Below are 23,153 nucleotides of genomic sequence, written 5' to 3' on the forward strand. Positions count from 1 at the left end.
TCCATGACTCGAGAGTCGAGATCATCGGCGGGGATGGATGGTTGATGACTGGCCGGCCACGTGAAGTATCTAGTGGGACACACGGATGTATGTAAGCGAGCCGTTCTGTTGGGATTCAGGTCGAAGTCGATTACCACCCTGCTGGATTCGAAACATGACGATAGCAGCCTAGGCGAATGGGCACACCCTCAGCTCGCATGCTCCACGTCGAGAGGACATTGAAGGGTTGGCGGGCGTTTCGATAAGATCGATGATGAAGCCTGCGGTGGCCGCCACGGAGCCCAGTCCGAGCATCCCCGTTACGTTTTGCTCTTCTGGCAAGTTCTCTCTAACCATCTGGCGGTGAGAGATTCCTTCGGCGAATTGGCAGCTTGACGATGACGGCTTTGGCTTCGTGGACAAAGTCTTCGCCATGGTCATGGTCATATCTCGCTAATTGATCGGCCCAAATGGATAGTAGGTACCAAAAGCCTGGAAGAACACCCCTGCGTTATCGTTCGCTTCCTCAATAGCCTAGCGCTGTTCAGGGATCGGGCGGAGCCGTTGTATAAACCCTAACGGGGTGCTACGTGAAGAACGCGGGCGTTGGAGGGGTGATCCTGAGCAAGTGTAATATAATTTCTGTCGCGACGCCCGTCAGACCGCTTAAGTGAGTTCAACCCCTTCCGGCAAGTCGGTCGAGGGTCAGCTGGGAGAGTTCAGCAAGGACAGGAGAAGGTGGTCGGGACACATTTCATTCTGTGCTTGAAACGGTCCTTTGCAGTGCTGCTGACTTTGCGAACCCATGACTAAAACGTCTGGTTTTGTACTGTCACCACCGCATTGCCCACTTGCAGGCAGTGGGCTCGTTTGCGTCCTTCTGACACACGGCAGAGCTCGATAAGCTCTGACCCAGTGCCACGTCGACGGTTCAGGGCAGCGAAAAGGCATGTCAGTCCAAGTGCCGGGACCACCCGTCGAAGCAGTAGCTGCAGAGACAAGTCAAGCCGCTGTTGCTAGCGTTCTGCAGCTCGCTCTGTCTGTCCTTCTCGATTGCTGATCTTGCGAGAAACAGCAAAGGCCGCGGTCGATTGCCGATGGTGAGTGCTATGGTATCGACCGAGCTCCCATCCGGCGTTCCTTCTCAGTCAATTGGCCCTTCGCCAGTAGCTTTGCGGTGTCAAGCACGATGTTGAGTGATGCTTTGAAGTCTGTCCGACGGTCCCGACAGCATGGGTCGGGAAAGAAGGTGTGGACGGGGACCATGCACGCTTCCGATATGCGCAGGATGATTTGGCGCGGTTGCCACCGTGCGCCTCGATACGTCCCTTTGCAGCTGCGGTTCCGAACGCTCGGTATGTGGCCAAGCCGTCCTGAGGTGTGAGAAATGTGGTACACATATTGGACAGCCCACGGAGCAGGATGCTCAAAACCCTCGGCTGCATGTGCGATAGGTTAGGATGGATCCTGCCATGCCGGGTCTAACACTCATCGGAGCCCCCAAAGCTGCCTTAGGGGTTGCGATGGATGCGAACTCGTCGTCAGACTTTTCCCAAAGCAAATGCTGCATGCGCTCGTCCCCAAGCTGCACAGACGGACGAGTTTGATACAGCGACGCCACGCACTTTCCGCCAGGTTGCAAGTAGGCCTGTCCTTCGAAAGCTTCTGCGGCACCATTAGGGCGGTCAGGCGGACCGGTTTCAAGGTCTGCTCGAGCAGCCTATTTAGCCCTGGTCTAGCATGTTTGGCTGGCCGCTGCGGGTACTAGGCATTAGCCAAACCATATCAGCGTGAGGTTGCAGTCTTTGTCCAGTGTGTGTCTGCGGTATGGCTCTGTCATTGCTGTGAGACCCCTATTCATCATACGTTCTTGTTGGCGGAAAGGTAAGTTATGAGCTCTTCGTCAATCGCATGAGAAGGAGAACCCATGCGCCCTACTCTTGTGCTGCCAATGCCGGGATGGCAGGCTGGCAGGCCCGACGTTTCGAAGCGGCTATGTGTCACCGGAAGCGACGCTGACCATGTCTAGATGTCGAACGTCGCACAACCGAAAGACGACAGATTGGTCCGATGGGCCGGGAGGAACTATGCACGGTTTGCAGTAGAGAACAACGTATCTGTGGTCCCCGTCGACGAGGTGAGAGACAGGTCGTCGCTGCTGCTGTCGACGACACACTGACTGACGTAATGTGTAGCCGGAAGAGGTCAACTTTGACGAAGTTCACGGCATTTTTGAAGAGCTTTTCGGGCGTATCATCCTCCCTGACTACCCGATCGATGACATCGATGAGCCCGCGGTTCTGGACTGCGGGTTCGGAAAGGGGCAGTGGCTCGAAGGCATCTTGGATTATACCAAAAGCGACGCGTGGGTGAGTCAATGACACAGACGGCACTCTTTTCTCATAATGCTATCTGAGGCAGCAATGTAGTGCTTCGAGGTGCCTGGTCCGCCGTAATAGACTAATGATACGTTGCAGTGCGTGGGTGTCGACATCTACACCGGCCAGGGGAATAGCGAGGAAGGCAGCGACGACGAAGACGATGAAGACGAAGAATTGGTCCAGTTCGAAAAGAAGAGGTGGAACCTTAACGTCTCCTTCAGAACGAGCCGCGACCCTGACCTTCGCCCCGAAACATATCACCTTATAAACAGCCGAGTCCTGACCGATGGAATCAACTCAAGCCGCTGGCCGGACTATGTCAAGGAGCTCAAGAGCCTGTTGAAACCCGGAGGCTGGCTGCAGATGGTAGAAGTGCATTGCCTGTTCCAGTCGGACAGTGGACAGACTGCGCACTACTTGGAACGATGGTGGCAGTACTATCAGGATACCATGAACAGGATGGGGAAGGATCCTAGGGTAGGCTCCAAACTAGGGAGCTTGATGAGAGATGCTGGGTAAGATCATGTCATATGTCCTGCTCTCCTGGGTCCTCGATTGCACGCTAACGGCCGTCCTCGTTCGCCAGCTTCGAGCGAATTCAATACTCAGTCGAAAGGTTGCCGATTGGCAGGTGGATGACAGGTATATTGCTCGACAACTCGAATGCGGCGTTTCTGGTGCTGACGAGTATCAAGTCCCTGGAAGACCCAACTTAGGTAAAAATGCCCGGGAGACCGTTACCAAGATGATTAGATCGACCACGCTCTGGCCTTTTAGGCAGAGGGCGAACCCGTGCCTGACCGAAGCCCAATACGAAGGTCTCCTTCAGGGCGCCGAAAGAGAGCTGCAACAGGATAGCCTCAAGCTTTACTTGAATGTGTATGGTCGTTTATGTCCCCCTCTTTCCTCAACCGTTTCCACTGACTATGCAACAGGCACTTCGCCTATGGTCGAAGACCGCGCTCTCGAAGGCGATGAGGCATGCAGTCGCTGGGCCATCCCATGTTTGCGAATGCTGCACTCAACGACGTATAGGCAATCGTGCCCTGATCCGTCCCAAAGCTTCCATCCAAGGGCAACGCTTTGAGCACTGCCCTCGGTCACATCCTCGCGATGACCTTGCAGGTCTGACTCCGGTATGAGTTGAAGTTGTCGCTATTGCCAGCGTCCGTCGACGCAGGTTGTCAGCCTATCTCCAGGCAAGACCAGGATCCCAAGTAGACGCCTGCATTCTAATCGTGCTCTATGTCGCGTCGAATGGGACCGTTGTGCATTCTTTCTCAAGCTGCATGAGCCTGTCGAACAGCGCTATCTGCTCCATTGTATCTGCTATCAAGTACCAGCATATATCGCAAAGATGAGAGGAGGGATGCTGGCGAAGTCGGGTTGCTGTCGGGTGTTGACCAGGGCAAGATCACAAACAGAGAGGACATGACAGAGACAATCAACGGCACAGAAGACGAAGTGATGTTGTTATTAGCTCCTCCCTCCCCTTAACCAGATCGAGTTCCCGTCCCAGCACAGTGGTAACTACTTCGCGTACCAAACAAATGGTAGACCTTCCGCCCAGCGCGGAAAACCGTGGAAACGCACCCGTCGATGATGCCCAACCCATCCACGAGGCTTACCCGAGACAACGCGACGACCTCGCAAGACACTGGTCTGCATCAAACAACCACGCAGGTATCCTCCACCTCCAAAACAACCCATCACCAAGCAAGCAACCCGGGGCTGCTGCAAGGTACAACGAACGAACGTCTCGCAGGGCCCCGGCGCAAGCGTTGCGCCCAGGGCCGGTCCTCCCATCGCCGCGCGCCATGCCTCTTCCACCTCCCCCCAAAACCCTATCATTCCCACCATTGGTCTTGAGTGTCCCGGGGAGGTGACGGCCCCGCTCGCGCAGTGGCCTGGCCGCATGAAGAGTCGGGCACGTTACCTGTGGGTTTGCGACTTCATGTGTGCTTTGCCGTGACTGCCGGCAGGTGTGATGCGGCGCGCATAGACGACTGTGATGGGTCTTGCAGCTGGGGAGATGGGTGCTGTGGTGGTGCGAGTGCTGGGGGATTGTGGACGGATTTGGTGCGGGTTTGGGATAAGGTATATTGATTGAAAGTAAACTATTGATCTTTTACTTCTCTACTTCTCATGGCGATGGAGAGAACGCCTTGACTGCTCAGGGCCCTCATCCTGGATAGAAGAGACGTGCCTTGTTGGCGATCTGGTGAATACGAGCTCATTCCAACATTGCGATTGCCGCAGGGATAAACAGCGTTCAAAGCGCTCGTTAGCAAACAGAGGACCGAACTATGAGGATCAAAATCGACTCACACAATGGATTCTCGATTGGACTCGCAAGTACAAATACACACCAGCATACTCTGCATCTGTACCTACAGTCCAGTCCGCATATAGTGCGTGAGATCAAAGGGGAGGCATTGCGAATCGTCGATGCTCACACTCATCTCGAATCCCTGCTCTCTGGTTGCAACAGCCTCACCAAGATAACCTAGTCGGAACGAGCATCGGCAACATCGGCAACTGAGCAGTCAAGGATATGTGGTTGACGATGAAGACGCCCAAGAATACATGTAATCATCATGCAACTGGTTTGCATACTCTACCTGTCGATATATGGTCACCACTCCCTCCCCGGCCTTTCACTGCACAAGCCCCAACTGAAGAAACCCAGGCTCCCTCTCAACCCTCGCCTTCAGCGCAATAAGCTCATCAACATCCCAATGCGCCCAGACAAACCTGCCATGCAGGAACGTGCTCTCAGGGCCCGCGCACCACACGGCGAAGTCCCCGGGCAGTTTGATATCCTCCCAGAACCCCTCCGGCACGTTCTCTACGCTGAAGCCCACCGACTTCGCCATCGGCGTCAAGAACACTCCTGGATGGAACTGGAAGATGCGAGGATCGTTTTCGCCCGGATACTCTGCCGCGACGGCTTGCAGGATGTTTGAGAAGGCGCCTTTCGAGGGGCCGTAACCGGCCATCTGCGGCAGCGTCATATGGGCGGCTGCGGAGGAGATGTTGATGATTGTTTTGGATGTTGGAGTTGGTTGCTTGAGGTATACTCTGATCGTGCTGAACTGGCCGAAGACGTTCATGGAGAAGCAGCCTTCGAAGTCGTCTTAGGGAATTTCGATGGATGGGACCGCGGTGTGGGTGTTGGCGGCGCAGAGGACGAGGACGTCGATGTCGCCGGCTTGCTTGATGATCTCTTCCATGCGGTCTGGGTCGGTGATTGAGGCTTGTACGGTCTCGATCTCTGTCTTTGGGAACTTGGCTGTCAAGGATTTCTTCGCTTCGGCCTGTGGTCCTGGAGAGCGTGAGACGTGATGATGCGTGCTACTCCCGCTTCTGTAAATGATTCACTGATGGAGTATCCGACACCAGTGGCGCCTCCAGTGATGAGGATTGTCTTGCCCGCGCCGTCGAATTTGGTCTTGGAGGGAGAGATGCGGTCGTAGGTCTTTTGGTGGTAGGTCTTCACCGGGCGAGGGAGGGACTGGAAATCCATTTCAGTAATTCAAGTGGAATGAGAGAATGATTCTGCCTTCGAAATGACTGCTGCGATGATTGAGAGTGCTCTGAGATGCTATTCAGTCTTCGACCTACCTCCATGGACATATATATGTCCTTCTATGTCGTACGAAGTCACTGCATTGAGACACTAACACTCTCGACCGACGTTTTGAAATCTCTTGTCTCTCCTGAGGCTCGTCGACTATCAACGAGACCCTCAACCCATAGGGCCGACAGCTTACGTGACGACCATGAAGACCAAGGTCCAAATCCGGAATAGCGTGGGTATCTTGTGTTACATCTGCGGATACAATTCGACGTGAATGTTGACATCTTAGGGAATTGTGAGTAATTGATAAGCTATGTCGAGGGCCAATATGCATGGGTCGCATGAGTTGCCGACTTTCTTCGGACTTCTGGCCAGGCAGCGGTTGCAATGGGGGCCGCAACTTCGTCAAAGCCAGTACGATATGCTCTCGCTCCAACATCTTGGGGAAGATCTGCCCTTCAACTCCCGTGGGCTGCTGCGATTAAGGAAGGTGGATATTGCACGAGAATGGTGCGCTGACAAAGTGAGTCCACCAATTTGGAGCGAGAGGCCGAGCAGATCGCGTTTATGGGCGGACGAAGGCCTTGGTGACTTCGAGGCCGTCGTGAGCAAGTCCTCCAGTAGTGGCCTTGGCTCTTCGTGGCTTGACTCATATATGCAATGGCATCTCTTCAGCCTGGCGAATATTGACATTTCTGAGTCACTTCTTGGAGTTTTCCTGCTTTTTGCGCGGGCGTTGTTGTGTCATACTGTTCTCGATGGATTATGCCCTTTCATTGGACTCGATTGCGATTTGACCGCCTAGAGACCCGTTCGAGGGCGGAGATGTTGTCATGCTGAAGACTTAAGATACCGTGTTTGTTGATGTGAGAAAGATGTCGTTGGCACGAGCACTCGCCGAGACGTGGAGCGCGTTCAAGCGTGCGACTCACAAACGCTCCGATTGGTTGGATTTGATCTAAACGTGTCGATGTTGTAGATCTGGAGGGGACGATAACGATGGCTCCTCCGGGCAGTGCATCGCAGTCACCCTCTCTTCACCACTCGCCTCAGGTATCCGTTAGGTATTTGTAGCACCCCCGGTCCAGCTCGTCACCCGCGAATCGCATCATACACGAGAGTATAGACGAACAGCCGAGACGAAATCGATATGGCCATCCATCCCGAGCTGTCGACCGAGCCTCAGCAGCCAACATCAATCGAACGCGTGGAAGCATGGACAGTCTCACAAGCCGCCGACGCGCTGAGTCGGGCATCGATCTCAGCGACTTCTCCTCCGCCGGCTCGTGGCACGACTGTCACGATCGATATCCCGCTCGACGATGACGCCATGCGAGAAGAGGCTCCTCGAAGGCGACCCGAGGCTGTTCACACTGTATACAAGCGCCGAGAACCTATCCGAAGAGACAGCTTGAAGAGGCGGGAGGCGTTACTGAAGGGTAAGGAGGGTAGCCGACAACGGCGTCGATGGGAGAATGATCGACTGCTCAATAACCCATACGCCGAGCCACCACTTCCCAGCGACTGGCAAGTGCAGCCTACCTACCCTGTTCGCCAGATGCCATACTCCATAGCACCTCTCTGGGAGGCAGAGTACGCGCGGTTAGCCAAAGATCGTCAAAAGCGCGCCGAGGCAGCCAAAGTCCCTACGTGCAAGCGAGAGGCCGACGCTGCGAAGGTCAAGCAGGAACTCAAGGCCAAGCTGAAGAAGTCCAAGGGCGCCAAATGCTTGCTGCAGGATTTGGAAGAGGAGGTGCGCGAGTTCGTCAGGCAGTGGGAAGAGAAGCAGAAGGAGATGGAAAACGACGGCCTCATAGACCCGAGCAGTAGCGAAGACGAGGAGATAGTATTTGTCGGCCGAAATGGTGCTATGAGCGACGAGCGGAGAAGAGAGAAGCAGCAGCATACCCTGGAGAAGGACAAGCTCATCTTTCAAGGTCTGCTGGATGATCACGGTAGTGCGTTTGGCAGGTATTTGGTCCATGCCATTGCTGCATATGTGAGTACTCAACCATATCATGTGTTAGCAAGTGATGTCTAACACTGGGCAGTATGGCTTGAAGACATACTCGATCACCACCGGTGACCCAGCTCGTCGTGAGGCGTACGTTGGCCTGAAGATCGACCCGAAGACGCGAAGACCAAGTTTGGCCATGTCAGAAATGCCCAAGCCTCTCTATGCTGCGGTTTGAGCTTGTATATGGTTCTGTCGGATCCGTGCAATACATGCTGGGTTAGAGCGATCTTCATGAGGCAGCGATTCACGTACCGCGTTCGCTGGGCAGGCAGGCGCAACCAGGGTCTCCGACCACATGCATTCACACGCACAATGTGTTACTAGAAGCAACTCGGACATACAGTTCAAATACACCGCTTCGGCGCACATACTTGCACTCACTTACATCCCCACCTTCCACAAACTCCAGCTCCGTCCAGCTCCGCCAAGCACCACCGCCGCCATGTGCCAGATCTGCGCCGTCAAGGACATCGTCACCAAGGACCGCTGGCCAAAACCTCTCGAGACGCAAAAGAAAGACATCACCTTCCTCATCGACACGATCCACGATGAGTTCCAGAGCTATCAGAAGCTGAAGCACAATTCGGCCTCATCCCCGCCACCGGACAGCTTGCTGGATCTGCTTCGCATGCTGTCTCAGCAGTTCGACGTCCTCGAAGCCGATCGCGAGGCTTGGTGGTCTTCGCCGAAGAAGAGGGCTCTGCGGCAGCGGCTCGAGCAGGAGTGTGATCAGAGGAAGTTGTCGGATCTTCATAAGATCAGTGAGTTGATGGGGTCGTGGCTTTGGGTGTGAGGATGTTATTCTTACTAGATCACAGACAACACGGCTACGTCGAGCATCGAGGCGCTGAGTGCGAAGCTGGGTCAATTCACGAAGTGGAGTCTGGGGATGAAGGGTGGTATGTGGGAGTTGGAGAATGCCAGCAAGGTCACCAGCGCAGTCAAGACAGAGTAGGTCGTGACGACGATCAGATGATACAGTGTGTGGCATGAACGACATCGATTCGTGGTGAGACTTGCTCACAGAGGAGACTCCTCTATCCCGCCTCATGGCTAATAGCGAGTGACGAAGCTCAAATCTGACCATCCTCACAACTTGTGCGCACCGCCACACATCTCCTCTTCGTACTCCAGGTCTGGCTGGAACTCCCAGTACAACGACTCAGGGTCGCTGGCGGACTCAAATGTGAACTTCGCGGCCTCATCTGGAACGTAGACCTTCGGAATGCCGTTGGCGGCGGCAGCTTCGGCAAGCAGCTGGACTTCACAGCTTCGCTCGAGGAGGGTGTAGAGGTAGGCGGCCTCGTCCACGGTATTGCCGACAGTGAGCAGGCCGTGGTTCCTCAGAATCATGCCCTTTCCGTTCGGTCCCAACGCAGCAGCCAGACGCTTGCCCTCCGCCTCGTCGAGTACAACACCCCCAAAGTCCTACCACATCAAGTCAGAAAAATTCGTCAAACCCCCTCCACCACCCTTCTCAAACTCACCTTATAAACCGCCTGCGCATCCCCATAAAAATACGTAACATCCTGATTCAACATCTCCACCGGCCTCGCAAACGAGCTCCAAGCCTTGCCATACGGACTATGCGTATGACAAGCCGCAACGACATCCGGGCGCGCCTTATGCACCGCCGAATGAATCAAAAACCCCGCCGCATTCGCCGGCCGGCTCATATTGCCGCCAATCGCCTTGCCATCATAATCCACCAAAATCATATCACTCGCTTTCAACAACCCGAAGTGGCGGCCTAGTGGGTTCGTCCAGAACGTGTGCGGGTTCTCCGGGTCGCGCACGGAGATGTGGCCCGACATGCCTTCGGTGTAGCCTTTGCGCGCGAAGACCCGGAAGGCGATGGCCATGTGTTCGAGCATCCATCGGCGGTGTTCGGAGAAGGAGACGAAGGTGGGGATTCCGGGGAGGGAGGTGCCTTGGGAGATGAGTTCGAGGGGGGATTTCTTCTTGTCGATCTCTTGGTGTTGGGATTTGGGTTTGATGGGGAGGGTGTCGATTTCGGGAGTCGTGGTGATTGCTGAGGGAGCCATTGTTGCGGTTCTAATTTTATTTTTTTCGAATTTGACGATGTCGTAGATGGGGTTGGATTCGTCTTGACAGTGGTCGAGAGGTGGATTGTAAGAGGTGGAGAGGGTAGGAATATCTTTGTCGTCAGTTATCAGACACGCACGCCCTAAGGTGTTTCTATAGGGTAGCTATAGGCGAGGGATAACTTTCCTTGCTAGCCGCTCGGCCAAGGTGAGAGCGAAGCTCGGAGCTCCAGAAGACATTCGATCTACAGTATACAGTATCAGTTGCGACCAATCTGATTAATCTTACTCGCATGTGAGAGTTTCGAAAGGATTGTTGAGAAGAAAGTTCAGGGCACATACATTCACTCGCTTCCTTCCCATTCGGGAACAAATATCCAACGGCCGCCAACAATCCTACCCTCAAACCATGTCGATCGTAAGTACACCACCATCCTTCAAAGTACAAAACCGACCATAACAAACTGACCATAAACTAAGAACCTCGTCGAAGCCACCATCGCCGACCTCCAACAAGCCCTCTCTACAACCTCCCTCACAAGCGTCGACCTAGTATCCAAATACCTCCTCCGAATCGCCACCTACGACAGCAGAGGCCCCTGTCTAAACTCCATCCCAATCCTCAACCCCCATGTCTTCGACGAAGCCGCCGCCTCAGACGCCCGTCGAGCCAGCAAGACCCTCCTCGGGCCGCTCGATGGAATCCCTTACACGCTGAAGGATAGCATGAAGTATAAAGGAATGACATGTTCGACTGGCTCGCCTGCTTTCGAACATCTCGTTGCGAACGAAGACTCCTTCGTCGCGGAACAGCTTCGGAAGGCTGGCGCCGTGTGCATCGGCCGGACGAACACGCCGCCCATGATGGCGTCCGGGATGCATCGCGGTGTGCATGGCCGGGCGGAGAGTCCCTACAACCTGGAGTATCTGACCGCGGCGTTCTCGTCGGGTTCGTCGAATGGTTCCGCCACGTCGACGGCGGCTTCGTTTGCGGCTTTTGGGCTGGGGTCGGAGACTGTGTCTTCGGGGAGGTCGCCGGCTTCGAATAATGGGCTGGTGGCGTATACGCCTTCGAGGACGGTGATTTCGCCGAGAGGGTGTTGGCCGTTGTATCCGACGTGTGATGTGCTTGTTCCGCATACGAGGAGTGTGGGGGATATGTTGGCGATTTTGGATGTTTTGACACAGGTCGATTCGAGAAAGGATGAGGACTTTTGGCGATTACAGGAGTATGTTGACATCCCACACGTCGAACGTCCTCAATCATACCCAGCTCTTAAGGACACCGCGAAAGGCTCCCTCAAAGGCAAACGGATCGCCGTCCCTCTCATGTACATCGGCGGTCACGACCCCAAAGCAAAACCCACCGTCGTCTCCCAAGACGTCCTCGCCGTCTGGCAACGCACCCGCAAAGACCTTGAATCCCTCGGCGCAACCGTCATCGAAACTGACTTCCCCCTCGTGACGAACTACGAAGACGACTCCGTGACCGGCCACGCTAACAACGTCGTCGGCTTCGACGCAGACTGGAACTCGAAAGAACGCGGCGAGCTCGTAGCATACCTCTGGGATGACTTCCTCAAAACCAACGCAGATCCTAACTATCCCGACCTCGCATCCATCGATGGAGCGAAGATGTTCCCTCGTCCGGAAGGCTATATCCCGGATCGATATATGGAGCATAAGAACTTCATGAACTATCCCCGTCTCGTCGAGATCGCGAAGAATCGTCCGGAGGGGAAGACGATCTGGGATGTAGAAGGGATTTCTCGCGCTCTGCCTGCTCTGGAAGCCCAGCGGAAACGAGATCTGGAGGAGTGGATGGACGCCAAAGGTGTCGATGTTGTTGTCTTCCCGGCGAATGGAGACGTGGGTAGAGCAGATCTCGATACCAACGACGAGAGTGCTCGACTTGCGTTGCAGAATGGCGTCAAGTACTCCAATGGGAATCGTGCGATCCGGCATATGGGCGTCCCGACTGTCTCGGTAACGATGGGTCAACTGACCGAATCGAAAATGCCATTGAACCTCACATTCGCAGGTAAACACGGCCAAGACACCGACCTCCTGAAATACGCATACGACTTCGAGCAGTCCACAAAGAGAAGATTCGCTCCCCCCGTAACACCAGCCCTATCATCAGATACCCTCAACCTCTCAGCAGAACTCCAGCCTCCACCCACGAAGGAACCCAGCACCATCGAAATCAAATCCGCCTCAACAACCAGCACCAACGAAATCCACATCACAGCATCCATCAACCCCACCCTCACCAACACCAAAGACCCCTTCACAATCTCAGCATACATCGACGGAAAGCGCATCCAAACCGCCTTGGAACCAGTCCACGCAGGAGAAGAATTCAGCTTCCACGCCCCCTTCACGCCCTTCACACCCCCAAAACCGCTCTATGGAGGCGTCGGCAAAGTCGTCAACAATGTCCTTGTCGTGATCCTCGCGAAGAGTGCGACGCAAGACGCCGGGGCCCTGGTGCTCATTGACCAGAATGGGGGGATCAAGGGATGATTCAGATTTGGGGCGCAAGGAACGCAACGAGAAAGCTGAAACACACCACTACCACCACTGCCATAACAATGCGAAGAAAGGACGGGAGGGATTCAAGAGAGAATGAAAATGACTGAATCGGGTATGAAACCCCACGAATCGATTGTTGTCCCATTTTTGTTTTCTGCAAAAAGACGAACGAATGTCAAAAAACACCTTCGCTAATTTGTGGTGGAAACCCCATAGTCTATCTTCATCCCATGAGCGGCATGACGATCGTACAGTTTTGAAAAGAGCAAAAAAGAACACACACGTCAGAAATGCAGTCCCGTCGTCGAAAAAGTTCCCCCTCCACTGCTAATGCAAAGCCGCCGTCGCTAGTGCAAAAAGAATCGCAACGTAAGTCAAAATGTTGCTGGTATCAAGAAGTGAAGGATGTGTGGGCCGCGATCAGTACGAAGACGCTGACGGTCCTGAGTTGAGGCCGTCGCCGACGAGGTTGACGACGGGGTTGAAGTTCTGCCAAGCGCAGGCGCTGGAAATGGGTTGCGAGCTCTTGGCTGTGTGGACCGTCTCGCCGTTGCGCACGATCGCCACCTCTGGTGTGACGCCGCTCTGTGATACGTAGGCCGGGAATGGAACCATGGCCATCGCTGGGCCGCTCGAGTCGGCTCGGAATGTCCAGTATTTGTTGCTGCCGACCGACATGGAGATGGTTGATGACTCTGACACTAGTGCCCAAGCAAAGACCGCGTCCTCGGGGAAGGCGTTGTTGCGAATGCCACTTGAAGAGCCACCAGTGCAGACGGTGCCCTTGGGGTGAATGCGGTGCCAGAAGACCACCTGATCCATGGTGATGGGTGGGGGGCTGCCATTCTTCCACCAGGAGATATAGTACTTAGCTATTATCCGCCAGGGGGCATGGTTCTGGCCCCAAACGTAAGCGCCCATCTCTCCAAGCTCGACGTAGTCCTTGGCAGTAATGTCCTGAGAAGGGAGATCGCGAATGTAGTGAGACTCGCAGAAGTCGTTCCAGGTCAAGATCTCGATGATGTCGGGCTGGATCTGGTCATTACTGGTGATCTGTTGGAAGCGCTTGGGGAAAAGCATGTCGCTGTATGCCACCCAAGCGTCGAGTGGGTTGCCATTGTTGAGATCCTTGTACTGCCAGGGCGACATGGCTGCCACTAGTGTCAGCCACCTGTTCACTTGTGCACGACTCCCTTGCTTGACTTACCCATCATGTAAGGACCGGTCCGGCCAGCATTCTTCAAGGCAGACTGGAACGCCACGTCGGGGGAGACGGTGATGTTCTTATCAACATCAAGAGGCCAGGCTTGCCAGTTGAAGTAGCCATCGATTGAAGGATACTCGGACATCAGCTTGGATGCTGCATTGGAGGCATCGGTTTGAGCGGCCATTGAGTAGGTGGTCAAGGCGGGAACCAGGGTGATGGCATTCGAAGACTTCATGCGGTCCTTGAGGCCTTGGAAGAACATGTCGCCGTATACATCATCGACCTGATCACCGCCGTAAGTTGATACAAGAATGTTGCTGTTCCAGCGGTAGGTTGCTGAGCTGCCGGCGTACTTGGTGATCATGTCTTGCATGAAGGTCTGGTTCCAGTAGTGGTTGCATTCGGTGTAACTCATGTCGAAGGAATACATGAGCTTGAAGCCAAGGTCTTCGGCGGCGTGGAAAGCATCATCGATTCTATCGATGGCCCAGCTCTCGTCGTCCTGGCAGTTAGGCGGGATCCAGTTGAGCGCGAATCCATCGATGCCGACCTGCTGCGCAGCAGCGATGTCGGTCTTCCATTGGTCTTCGTCGTAGGCATAGGAGTTCATGAGCATGAAATGGGCGAAGACGGAGGCAGCCGAGGTGGTTTGCAGCGCCAGCGCCGAAAGCAGGGCGAAGAGAAGGGGGAGCATGGTCGTTGCTGCCGTCGTCGTCGTCGTCGTCGTCGTTCGTCGATGTCGTGAAGTGAAGGCTGCGGTCCAAGAACTGTCTGGCACGTGCTGTCGAATAGAATGAAGGCCCGGTGCTGGCAAGAAGCTGGGAACTGCAGAAAAGACTGATCGCTGGTGGTTCTCAAGGAATGGACGCTCAGCAGAGCAATTTGAATGAGTGACTGGGTGAAGGAGTGTGGGATAGCACCAGGCCAGACCTCGCAGAGGCGTTGTAGAGGGTTATGCCACCGAGTGCATATGGACCGAAGAGGAGACACACGCAGAAGAGAGAGGTGGTGTGGGAGGAGGAGGAGGGTACTTAGGTACAGCACCTGGGCCGACGCCACGAGCCTGGCGAGCGCTGCGGCGGGTACGGCAGCAACAGTCGGCGGGAGTGTGGTTGTCCTGCGGGCGGTTGTCAGCGCCCTGCTCCACCCACGCCTCCTGTGCCCCTCGTGTTTAGATTTGCACGGATTCGAACAGGCGCTGAGACTGCAAGCCGCCCTTGGCGTCGGGTGCGATAAGGAATGCCAGGGATGCACTTGTTCGTTTGTTCTGACGATGCCACAGACAGGCGCAGGAACGGGTATGCGGCTGGGACGGGAGCAGCCGCCGTGCAGGAGCGTTGTCTGCAGGAACCCGGAAGTTAGTATTCATTTACCCGCGTGACCATCAATTCCATCAATTACATTATACAAATGTCGAAGGCAAGACATCAAGAGCAAGCAAGCATGGTCAACGTCTCTTGACTGGCTTCGTCGTAGCAACAATAAATCTTTTCAGCTCTGCATTACTACTTCCATGTCCGCCGTTTATGCACATCCATCTCGCCTACGACAGCGGCGCGGTTTCACAGTTTCACATTGACGACCGGAGGAGCAGGCGCGAATCTCTGCGACGCCTCGTTTGGTTTCGGGGTGGCCTGCAGCTGAGATGAATCGAGTCAGTCATCCTCATCCACCTCGGCGCTTGTGTTGTGTAGTACTCCTGCAGCGACCCATACAACCAGCAAGCACCTGGACGCCCATGTGCTCCACCACGCGGACTGCGGTCGCATTCTCCATGTAACCCAGCGGCGCTGGTCGAGACTCGAGATGATTCTGGATGACCTACACACGCTATTTTCCTCCTAGCAAGGATCTCTTCCATCATGTGCAAACGAAATAAGGGCGCTTCTGCGACGACGCAAGGTGTCGACTCGAGTCAACACCCTCAGAAGCGATTATCCACTGCAAACAGCATCAGCGCTAAGCTGTGCCTGACCCACAGCCCAGCCAGACCGCAGGCGGTCTGCATCGCGAGAATTTCCAATGCCAACCTGTCTTCGCGAAGAGGGCCCCTCCACACCAACCAGAGATTCAGGATGGTCAAATTGCTCGACTCTGTCACCCGCCCCGTCGTCTCATCTACTGCGACCCGCACCAGCTTCAGCTTGTGCAGTATCTTCAACACCTCTCCCACGATTGGGCGGAGCGGCCGCTCGTCTGAAAATGTCGCAACCGACGGTTCCAACAGCCCGGTGCGCGCGTTGAAACGTGGCAATCGATGCCGAGGGCACGGCACAAGTGCAAACAGCTGCGGTGCGGAATACACAAAGTTGAAGATTTGCGGGATGAAGACCAACAGCAGTGTCTTGCTGAAATGGCCCAGGATCGCCACGACCGCAAACACCATGCCCGCGAAATAGCAGTAAGTGTCTCCAACAAAGACCTTGGCCGGGAACCAGTTGTGCTGGAGCAGTGCCAGAGAGACACCGATCAACGGCAGCAAAAGGTAGATGCTCAAAAGATGTGACTCTGCGGCAGGGTGTGGCTGCTGTACCGTGGGCGACAGGTACAGTGCATCATTGAGGACAATCAAGCAGGCAATTACCAGCGATTGACCGACTTCGATGCCATTGATGCCAGCCAATATGTTTATGCAGTTGGGGCAGAAGATAGACAGCGCCGCCATGTAAACATAATATAACATGCCCAATTCGGTCCGTTCGCCCAGGTAGCCACGCAGAGGAGCCGGTACCATGACGTGCGTTTCACCATACTTGATGCCGTAGAGGGCCAGCAAAGGCAGCGACGCAAACGCCGGGATGAAGAACTTGTGTCGCCATCGCAAATCAAAGGTGTCGTCCATGATCCCCAGGAGGATGGCAGCTGCCAGCGTGAAGCCCGCAAAGCCATATGGAGCAAGCTGGGGGGCGAGCGGTTAGCAGTGTCGCACCGCAGATAGGGGTCGAAGGGGCACAACGCAAACCTTTTCCAGCGGAAACAGGTGGAGAAAGCGGACTGTCTCATTCTGCTGTGCTTCCAACAGGTCATCCTTGTTCCCGGCGCCCGACGTCATTTCGACAATGTCGCTTTTGAAGACGAACGGCACGAAGGCGGTCAGCGCTAAGAGGTATACCAATGCGGGCAACACGCCCATGAATTCTGGTCTCTCGGCATTGTCAGCTGTAATGTTGGTTTGGGTGTGAATATTGGCACGCCTCACATTTCAATGGGCTGTTTCTTGGACATGTCCCGTCCTTTGAAGCCTCGCTTGAGGAAAGTATCCCCACTCCATCGTATAATGCAGTATGAGAAGGCGAATGCAAGGCCACTGATGGCCAATGAGTCGAACAGAGGCTCGCCATTGTTCCTCAACGAGCTGATGAGAATCGCGAGGCACACAAACGATATTGCCCCGAGCGAGTACGTCTCGGTGTTGCTGAGCGGCTGCATGACGACCTGCAGCATGTGGTTGTAGATTGAGTTCGCCGTGCTGTGTTTTCCATGGTTGTCGTCAATTTGTAGGACAGGACATGACCACCTCACGTAAAGCCAGCTGGCGAATTGAGTTGACGCGGACGCGATGGACGTCGTCAGGGCGGCCGATTTTAGCGCCGGGTATAGCCGTCCAACCACTTCACCTGCACTCCTTCACGAGATCGTTGCACGACGAAAGCTCGAGCTTGTGTATGTGGAAGCAACACACGTCTCGGTGTGACGTGTGCACATGATGTCTGCAGCGCGATATTGCCGTGCAACAGGAGACCAAATGAAGTGACCTCCCCTTCCAATCCCAATCTCCCATCCAGGCGAAATGGCCGGATTCCACCGCTTCTCACATGGCCATCAGGATCTGCTTTTATCCGTGAGTTACAACTTCTATGGCACGCGCATGGCAAGTGCGTCAGCCGACCACAAAGTCAAAGTTTGGGACCGCAATGAGAAGACTGGCCAGTGGATCGTCACGGATGTGTGGACCGCTCACGATGCGGAGGTGACTTGTGTCGTGTGGAACGGTCCGTTCGTGGGTGAACATCTGGGGACGATTGGCGAGGATGGTCTGGTGAGGATATGGCAGGAAGATGTGAACGAGGCCCACAATTCGGGGAGGCGTTTCCGGAAGATTTTCCAGAGGAGCACAGGCACCGGCGTGCCGTTCATGTGCTTGGACTTCAAGAATATTGGAAGTGAGACTTTCTTGGCCACGATCACGCGGGATGGTTATCTCACGATTCTCGAACCGGAAGACCACGACGACCTATCTACTTGGCGGGTCATGTGGGCGGACTACCTCTGCAAGACACCTCCTAGAACAGAGGAGACAGGCTTCAGACTGAGCTGGCATAAGGAGAAAATCCCCGCCTGGCCAGCCGTCCTCGCAGGCTTAGATCGCAAAAGCCTCAGCATAGCCGTAGCAATTGGCCAAACCGTCAAGATCTTCCGCACGGACAAAGACCGCAAGTTCTACACAGCAGCCACCCTCGAAGGCGCCAAAGAGCTGGTCCGAGACGTCAGCTGGTCCAACGGCAGCATGCGCGGATTCGACACAATCGCCACAGCCAGCAAAGACGGCTACGTGCGCATCTACGAACTGCACACCCCCGGCGCCTCATCCCTACCAACATCCCTCACAGGCTCAACAACAGACCACACAGCCACAACATCACAACAACCCTCCCCATCAGCACGACCCGCGAGATCAGGCATCGGCGCAGGCCTCGCAGGCGGTATGCGTGGCCGGCGCGACGACAACGCGGGCGCTCCAGGCGCAGTGAAGCAGGAAGCAAAGCTTGTCGCGGAGCTCGAAGCGCACAACTTGACGCCCTGGCGGGTGTCGTGGGCGCCCAATGCCGATATGCTGCTTTCCACTGGCGACGACGGTGCGACCTGGATGTGGAAGAAGTCGACAGAAGGGAAGTGGATCGAAGCGGCGGAAATCGACGTCCTGGGAGGGGCGTGACCGGTCGGTACGAAACCGTGCTCTACGAAATGCATGGACCCGTTGTCTCTGCCGGCGTGAACTCGATCAAGCTCAGGTTCGCAGCTTCGATTGCTTGGACGGCTTGTGAGCAATGGGGATGGTCTCCAATTCCGGGTGAATGCCCATGGTGGAATCGAGGTCATTCGACCACATGTACCGAACAAGTACGGTTCGTCATACGCGGATGCAAAGGACACCATCTATCTATCACCCATGCGACTATGGTACACATCATTAGCTCGTTGCACGTCGTCGTACAAGCCAGACGCCTTCACGCGTGCACTACAAACAACCCCACCTCAACAAACGCCAGAGTTGCGATCGTATCCAAGCCATGTGGCTTCGTGACAGTAACAGGACTGCGCTGAAAAATAAAATACCGCCGATGAAATGCAGAAGCCAAACCACCGCCCAACGCCTGTCAAATGCAATATTGCTCGCTCTTGCGTGTTATCCCACACGCTCTATCAGATGCAAGGCCACTCGGGCTTCATGCTGTCTCGTTGTTACTCCAGCTGTTTCTGGAATCTATTCCGCAGACCGTTGTTTACGACTCCGCCGAAACCAAAGGCCGGCAAGATGCGGCACATTCTTGCTAGACTGCTCTTGAGCCAGTCAATCCGGACCTTGTGCAATCTGTCTTTGAACGGAGTGCCGCCGTTTCGGTTGTACAGGTCCAATCCATACAGATGGAAAGGCGTCGACAGGAGCTGGATCGCAGCCGGCGCCATGAACTGTGCCGCTGACGCCTTGCTGATGTATTTCTCTGCCGCTTCAGGGATGGGCATGCTAGGTGCGAGGATCGGCGGGAGGTTGAAGCTCGCGAAGATGGTCATGGAGTCTCGAATCGCGAAGAGGGCGTAGGTCGTCGGCGGGACGGGTCGCGCAGAGACGGTGCCGAACATCTTGGTGAACTGTGAGTCTTTGACCATTGTCAGGCTCAAATTCGCGGCGCTGGTTGCGACGAACTTGGCGGGGCCTGAGGTCGTCTTGCTGGCGGGTTCGGAATTGGCGGTGGATTTGAAGGTGTCGAGGAAGTTGGCGGAGAGGTATGTCCCGCCGTAGACCATCAGAATCAACGCGAAGGGCTTGCTCGTGAAGAATAAGTGTGGCTTCGTGAGCATGTTCGATACAGATCCTCTTATGGACGTCATCAAGGGCTGCTTGCCCGATGCGTTCTCCATGATGGCTCTGTCCACCCAACAAGTCAGCACACCGCCCTCAACATTCCGTATTCCCCCATCTCCACTCACCTATCAATCATCGACACAATCGGCGCAACCATTGCCCCAGCCGCGGCCGCACACCCAGCATCAACAGCAACCCTGCTCCCCAAATTCTTCGTATTCCACTCCCTCGTCTCCTTCGTCTTAATCCCCATCTTCAGCGGAGTGTTCTTCGTATCCACCACAGCCGCCGAATTCGCCTCGACGACCGCCGTTCTCCGCTCCGCCTCTTCAATGCCTCCAGGAACCGCTCGCTGGGGACCGCCGGCTCCGACACCCATACTCGTTGGAGCCTAGATTTCTTGTTGGGCGCATACAGCAAGGCTGTTGCTGTGCACTCTCCTCCGCCAGAGGGTGAGGAGAGCTTTTGTGTATGTAGGCTGTGGTGGTGGTGGGAGTGGGAGTGGCTACCCCGTGGGGCGAGGGAATAAACAAAGCAATGACGGAGTTCAGTGCTGGAGGTGAGGTACTCTTTTGAGAGAAGTACGTACCCTAAGAATGACGGCAAAGCGACGGGCTGGAGGCTCGCAGGATACTTTTTGTTTCGTCGGAGTCACGGCCGGGTGGTCGGCAGCGGCAGCGGCGGTGCTTATTGCAATGCTTGCGCGATTTGCTTCCAAACGCCGATAAACTGCGGCCGGCCAGCCTCTTGGAATCCATTGATCCTTGTTTGGTGTTCGCTCGGGCAGTATGTTTATCTGTCGTTGGCCGAACGTCTGACATGGTTTGTTCTTTGCAATGGCTTCTCTTCTTGCGAGGAAAAGGTGTTTGCTGAAGTCGTTCCGTCTCTTCGCTGGCTGTTTGGTCTTGGCAAACGTCCGGGTCTTTGCCATGCGAGAGCCGTCTCTTTTGCTGGCCGGTTGCCGAGTGGAGCCAGCCAAACTCAATTGAAACGCCAATCATCTCGACACGTTTTTCGACGCGTCTTCAATCTTTGGTCTTGATAAGAGTTCTCCGCTGCTGCGAACGATCAAAAATGCAATTGTTACCCATGAAGACTTTCGAAATTGATCAGCGCAGTCAATGCTGCAGCATCGCCATTAGAACACTGTGCAAATGGCAGACAAGAACGCAGTAGAATTCGCTGTCGAGCGTAAGTACCAAGTTCAGCCTCACTACTCTTCACTCGTACTTTTCATTTTCGTGCCATTGCGATATGCTTGACATCTTCAGAGAAGCACCTCTACTGGCCTCTCCAGATGGCCTACGAGGAGGCCATTTCATAGCACTCGATGCGCGAAAATATAAACAGGTGAGTGGCTATCTCCTGCATGCGAAGCTTTTCTGACCCGATCCAATAGCCCTCAGCTATACAAACATATGATCTCGCCACGACTTTTCTTTCAAACGGCGAGGTGGAAGATTGGGCAATTCAAAAAGGTCGCTTTGCCCCACCTTCGCCGCCCCTTAATGCCGACGAAGAGTTGGAGGGAGGCTTGCGAATGCTCTTTGCGCAACCACAATCGAGCTTCAGGTCCACCATACCCGAAGTCCTCACGAAAAGCACAGTGTTGGATGCTCTCAATCTCCCAGCCAGTACTATTGCCTCGCTTCAGCTTGCTGGAGGAACATTCTCCGTGCATACGATCCCAGAAGGGAGCCAAGTTGACGAATGCGAGAGGTTGAGTAAGTAGGCTCCTCTTCTTGGATGGCAACCTACATACTCGCTGACTCTTCGCCAGGCATCGTCTTCCGCTCTCCGCAGAAATGGGAGTGTACTGTCGGCGGATTGGCCATGTCTCACGATTTCAAGACGGGCGTCACCACAGCTCTCAACATCGGCTATGCCTTTGACCTGAATCAATGCGTCGATTCTTCTTCCTCACTCCCTGATGCTTTAACCAAATTCATCTCGAGAGTCGAGAAGTGCCAGTCACTATGGCCTCATCCGCTCTTCTTGCCCAACCTCTTCCGTGTCCAACACGTCCTGCGCGTGAGCAACTTTATTATGCAGGACCTCGACCGGCAAGTCATACGTCTGGAGTACTGCGTGGGGGTCACAAAAGCCGGCCGTTCCAACAAGCCTCATCTCGACTTCCCCGAGGACGAAGACCTCGCTGAGCGGCAGAAACTGTACATCGGCGATCAGCTGCAGCGAGACAACGCGAGGAGATTGATGGAGGATATCAACGACCTCACCACGAAGTTGGAGTTCACAAAGATGTCGGCGTCGTGGGATCAGCACTTCGCGGTCTTCGTACTAGAACTACTGGCGGATTCGAGAAGGCTGGCGGACTACCGGGGAATCTCTGCCGCGGCTTTTCGTGAGACGCTTGAGTATGTCCGCAATTACAGCCAGAGTCTTTGTGATGTCGTGCAGAGTCACCATGCGAGGATGCAGCTGCAGCTGAATATCGTAAACATCCACCCTTTGAGTTCAGTATCGTAGGCTGACCATCAGCTAGCTTTACACCTCCAGGGCCCAAGACGATGGACAGACGAATGCTTGATTGGCGGCATCTGCAGGCAAAGACAGCACCTCGATGAAGATCATCGCATTGATCACCGCCGCGTACCTGCCCGGCACATTCGTAGCTGCAAGTACATGGAGACACAATCCACGAAACACTAGCTCACACCGACATCCTGCAGACGCTCCTCGGCATGGACATGTTCAGCTGGCGGTTCGGCCAGGACAATAGAGTGGCCAAGGACTTCTGGGTCTATTGGGCTGTGGCTATTCCGTTGACGATTGTCACATTGAGCGGCTGGGCGCTGTGGTGGAGGATCGAGAAGCGAAGGTTCGAGCTGGATGTGCAGAAAGCTGCGCAGCAACAGCGAAAGTCGAGCAAATGGCAGCGGGATGGGATGGTCGATGGCTTGAAGTCTCATGTGGTTGGGATTGGTGGGAAGTAAACGGTCTTGATGTTGCTGGCAGATATGAGGCTCTAGCACTTTCTCAAGACTCTTCTATCGAGTTCTCGAGAAGTGCAGAGTGAAGCCAAACGAGAACAATGGCATCGCCATTTAAATTAATGTCAACGGCCTGATCATCATTTCCAACATTTCAGTGTGAGTGGTTTCGAAAGTGCTCATACTCAGCCCCAAAGTCGTGTGGATGACGAAGAGAGGTTTGTGTGTTGTGATCGGTCAGACAAGGGCTGAAGTCGGACGACGGAACGAACAACGTTTCCCTTTCCGGCCAACACGCCCCTCTGATTGGTCAGTGCAGACGACATCCTTTGCGACTGCCATCCGAAACAATCGTTGCCTTCTTCAAAAAACA

The 23,153-nt window shown here is 54.8% G+C and overlaps 11 protein-coding genes across 11 annotated transcripts; 6 read left to right on the forward strand and 5 right to left on the reverse strand.

The window, feature by feature from the left end:
* Nucleotides 1-2,008: 2,008 nt before the first annotated feature.
* Nucleotides 2,009-3,338, forward strand: M409DRAFT_30211 (uncharacterized protein; the record flags this gene model as incomplete). The annotated part of the gene is made up of 6 exons (XM_033809813.1): nt 2,009-2,116; nt 2,175-2,348; nt 2,457-2,875; nt 2,947-3,002; nt 3,056-3,239; nt 3,296-3,338. 6 exons carry the CDS (start codon nt 2,009-2,011, stop codon nt 3,336-3,338), a joined length of 984 nt encoding a protein of 327 aa, XP_033660224.1.
* Nucleotides 3,339-5,017: 1,679 nt separating this feature from the next.
* Nucleotides 5,018-5,886, reverse strand: M409DRAFT_71111 (uncharacterized protein; the record flags this gene model as incomplete). The annotated part of the gene is made up of 3 exons (XM_033819032.1): nt 5,018-5,455; nt 5,522-5,677; nt 5,719-5,886. 3 exons carry the CDS (start codon nt 5,884-5,886, stop codon nt 5,018-5,020), a joined length of 762 nt encoding a protein of 253 aa, XP_033660225.1.
* Nucleotides 5,887-7,090: 1,204 nt separating this feature from the next.
* Nucleotides 7,091-8,132, forward strand: M409DRAFT_30214 (uncharacterized protein; the record flags this gene model as incomplete). Its single annotated transcript, XM_033809814.1, has 2 exons — nt 7,091-7,939; nt 7,992-8,132. The coding sequence occupies 2 exons, from the start codon at nt 7,091-7,093 to the stop codon at nt 8,130-8,132; spliced, it is 990 nt and encodes a 329-aa protein (XP_033660226.1).
* Nucleotides 8,133-8,399: 267 nt separating this feature from the next.
* Nucleotides 8,400-8,912, forward strand: M409DRAFT_71113 (uncharacterized protein; the record flags this gene model as incomplete). Its single annotated transcript, XM_033819033.1, has 2 exons — nt 8,400-8,718; nt 8,776-8,912. 2 exons carry the CDS (start codon nt 8,400-8,402, stop codon nt 8,910-8,912), a joined length of 456 nt encoding a protein of 151 aa, XP_033660227.1.
* A 134-nt stretch (nt 8,913-9,046) lies between these two features.
* M409DRAFT_60921 (uncharacterized protein) lies at nt 9,047-10,002 on the reverse strand (the record flags this gene model as incomplete). The annotated part of the gene is made up of 2 exons (XM_033814612.1): nt 9,047-9,385; nt 9,445-10,002. The coding sequence occupies 2 exons, from the start codon at nt 10,000-10,002 to the stop codon at nt 9,047-9,049; spliced, it is 897 nt and encodes a 298-aa protein (XP_033660228.1).
* Nucleotides 10,003-10,411: 409 nt separating this feature from the next.
* On the forward strand, nt 10,412-12,528 carry M409DRAFT_71115 (uncharacterized protein; the record flags this gene model as incomplete). The annotated part of the gene is made up of 2 exons (XM_033819034.1): nt 10,412-10,420; nt 10,483-12,528. 2 exons carry the CDS (start codon nt 10,412-10,414, stop codon nt 12,526-12,528), a joined length of 2,055 nt encoding a protein of 684 aa, XP_033660229.1.
* A 429-nt stretch (nt 12,529-12,957) lies between these two features.
* M409DRAFT_30218 (glycoside hydrolase family 71 protein) lies at nt 12,958-14,438 on the reverse strand (the record flags this gene model as incomplete). The annotated part of the gene is made up of 2 exons (XM_033809815.1): nt 12,958-13,688; nt 13,745-14,438. 2 exons carry the CDS (start codon nt 14,436-14,438, stop codon nt 12,958-12,960), a joined length of 1,425 nt encoding a protein of 474 aa, XP_033660230.1.
* Nucleotides 14,439-15,668: 1,230 nt separating this feature from the next.
* Nucleotides 15,669-17,173, reverse strand: M409DRAFT_71117 (uncharacterized protein; the record flags this gene model as incomplete). Its single annotated transcript, XM_033819035.1, has 3 exons — nt 15,669-16,643; nt 16,707-16,887; nt 16,944-17,173. 3 exons carry the CDS (start codon nt 17,171-17,173, stop codon nt 15,669-15,671), a joined length of 1,386 nt encoding a protein of 461 aa, XP_033660231.1.
* A 361-nt stretch (nt 17,174-17,534) lies between these two features.
* M409DRAFT_30220 (uncharacterized protein) lies at nt 17,535-18,680 on the forward strand (the record flags this gene model as incomplete). The annotated part of the gene is made up of 1 exon (XM_033809816.1): nt 17,535-18,680. The coding sequence occupies one exon, from the start codon at nt 17,535-17,537 to the stop codon at nt 18,678-18,680; it is 1,146 nt and encodes a 381-aa protein (XP_033660232.1).
* A 527-nt stretch (nt 18,681-19,207) lies between these two features.
* On the reverse strand, nt 19,208-20,082 carry M409DRAFT_71119 (uncharacterized protein; the record flags this gene model as incomplete). The annotated part of the gene is made up of 2 exons (XM_033819036.1): nt 19,208-19,892; nt 19,955-20,082. The coding sequence occupies 2 exons, from the start codon at nt 20,080-20,082 to the stop codon at nt 19,208-19,210; spliced, it is 813 nt and encodes a 270-aa protein (XP_033660233.1).
* Nucleotides 20,083-21,083: 1,001 nt separating this feature from the next.
* On the forward strand, nt 21,084-22,783 carry M409DRAFT_30222 (uncharacterized protein; the record flags this gene model as incomplete). Its single annotated transcript, XM_033809817.1, has 4 exons — nt 21,084-21,179; nt 21,229-21,553; nt 21,610-22,283; nt 22,520-22,783. 4 exons carry the CDS (start codon nt 21,084-21,086, stop codon nt 22,781-22,783), a joined length of 1,359 nt encoding a protein of 452 aa, XP_033660234.1.
* Nucleotides 22,784-23,153: the final 370 nt, after the last annotated feature.

This window comes from Zasmidium cellare (genome assembly GCF_010093935.1).
Source record: "Zasmidium cellare ATCC 36951 unplaced genomic scaffold M409scaffold_61, whole genome shotgun sequence".
NCBI classification, from domain to species: Eukaryota; Fungi; Ascomycota; class Dothideomycetes; order Mycosphaerellales; family Mycosphaerellaceae; genus Zasmidium; species Zasmidium cellare.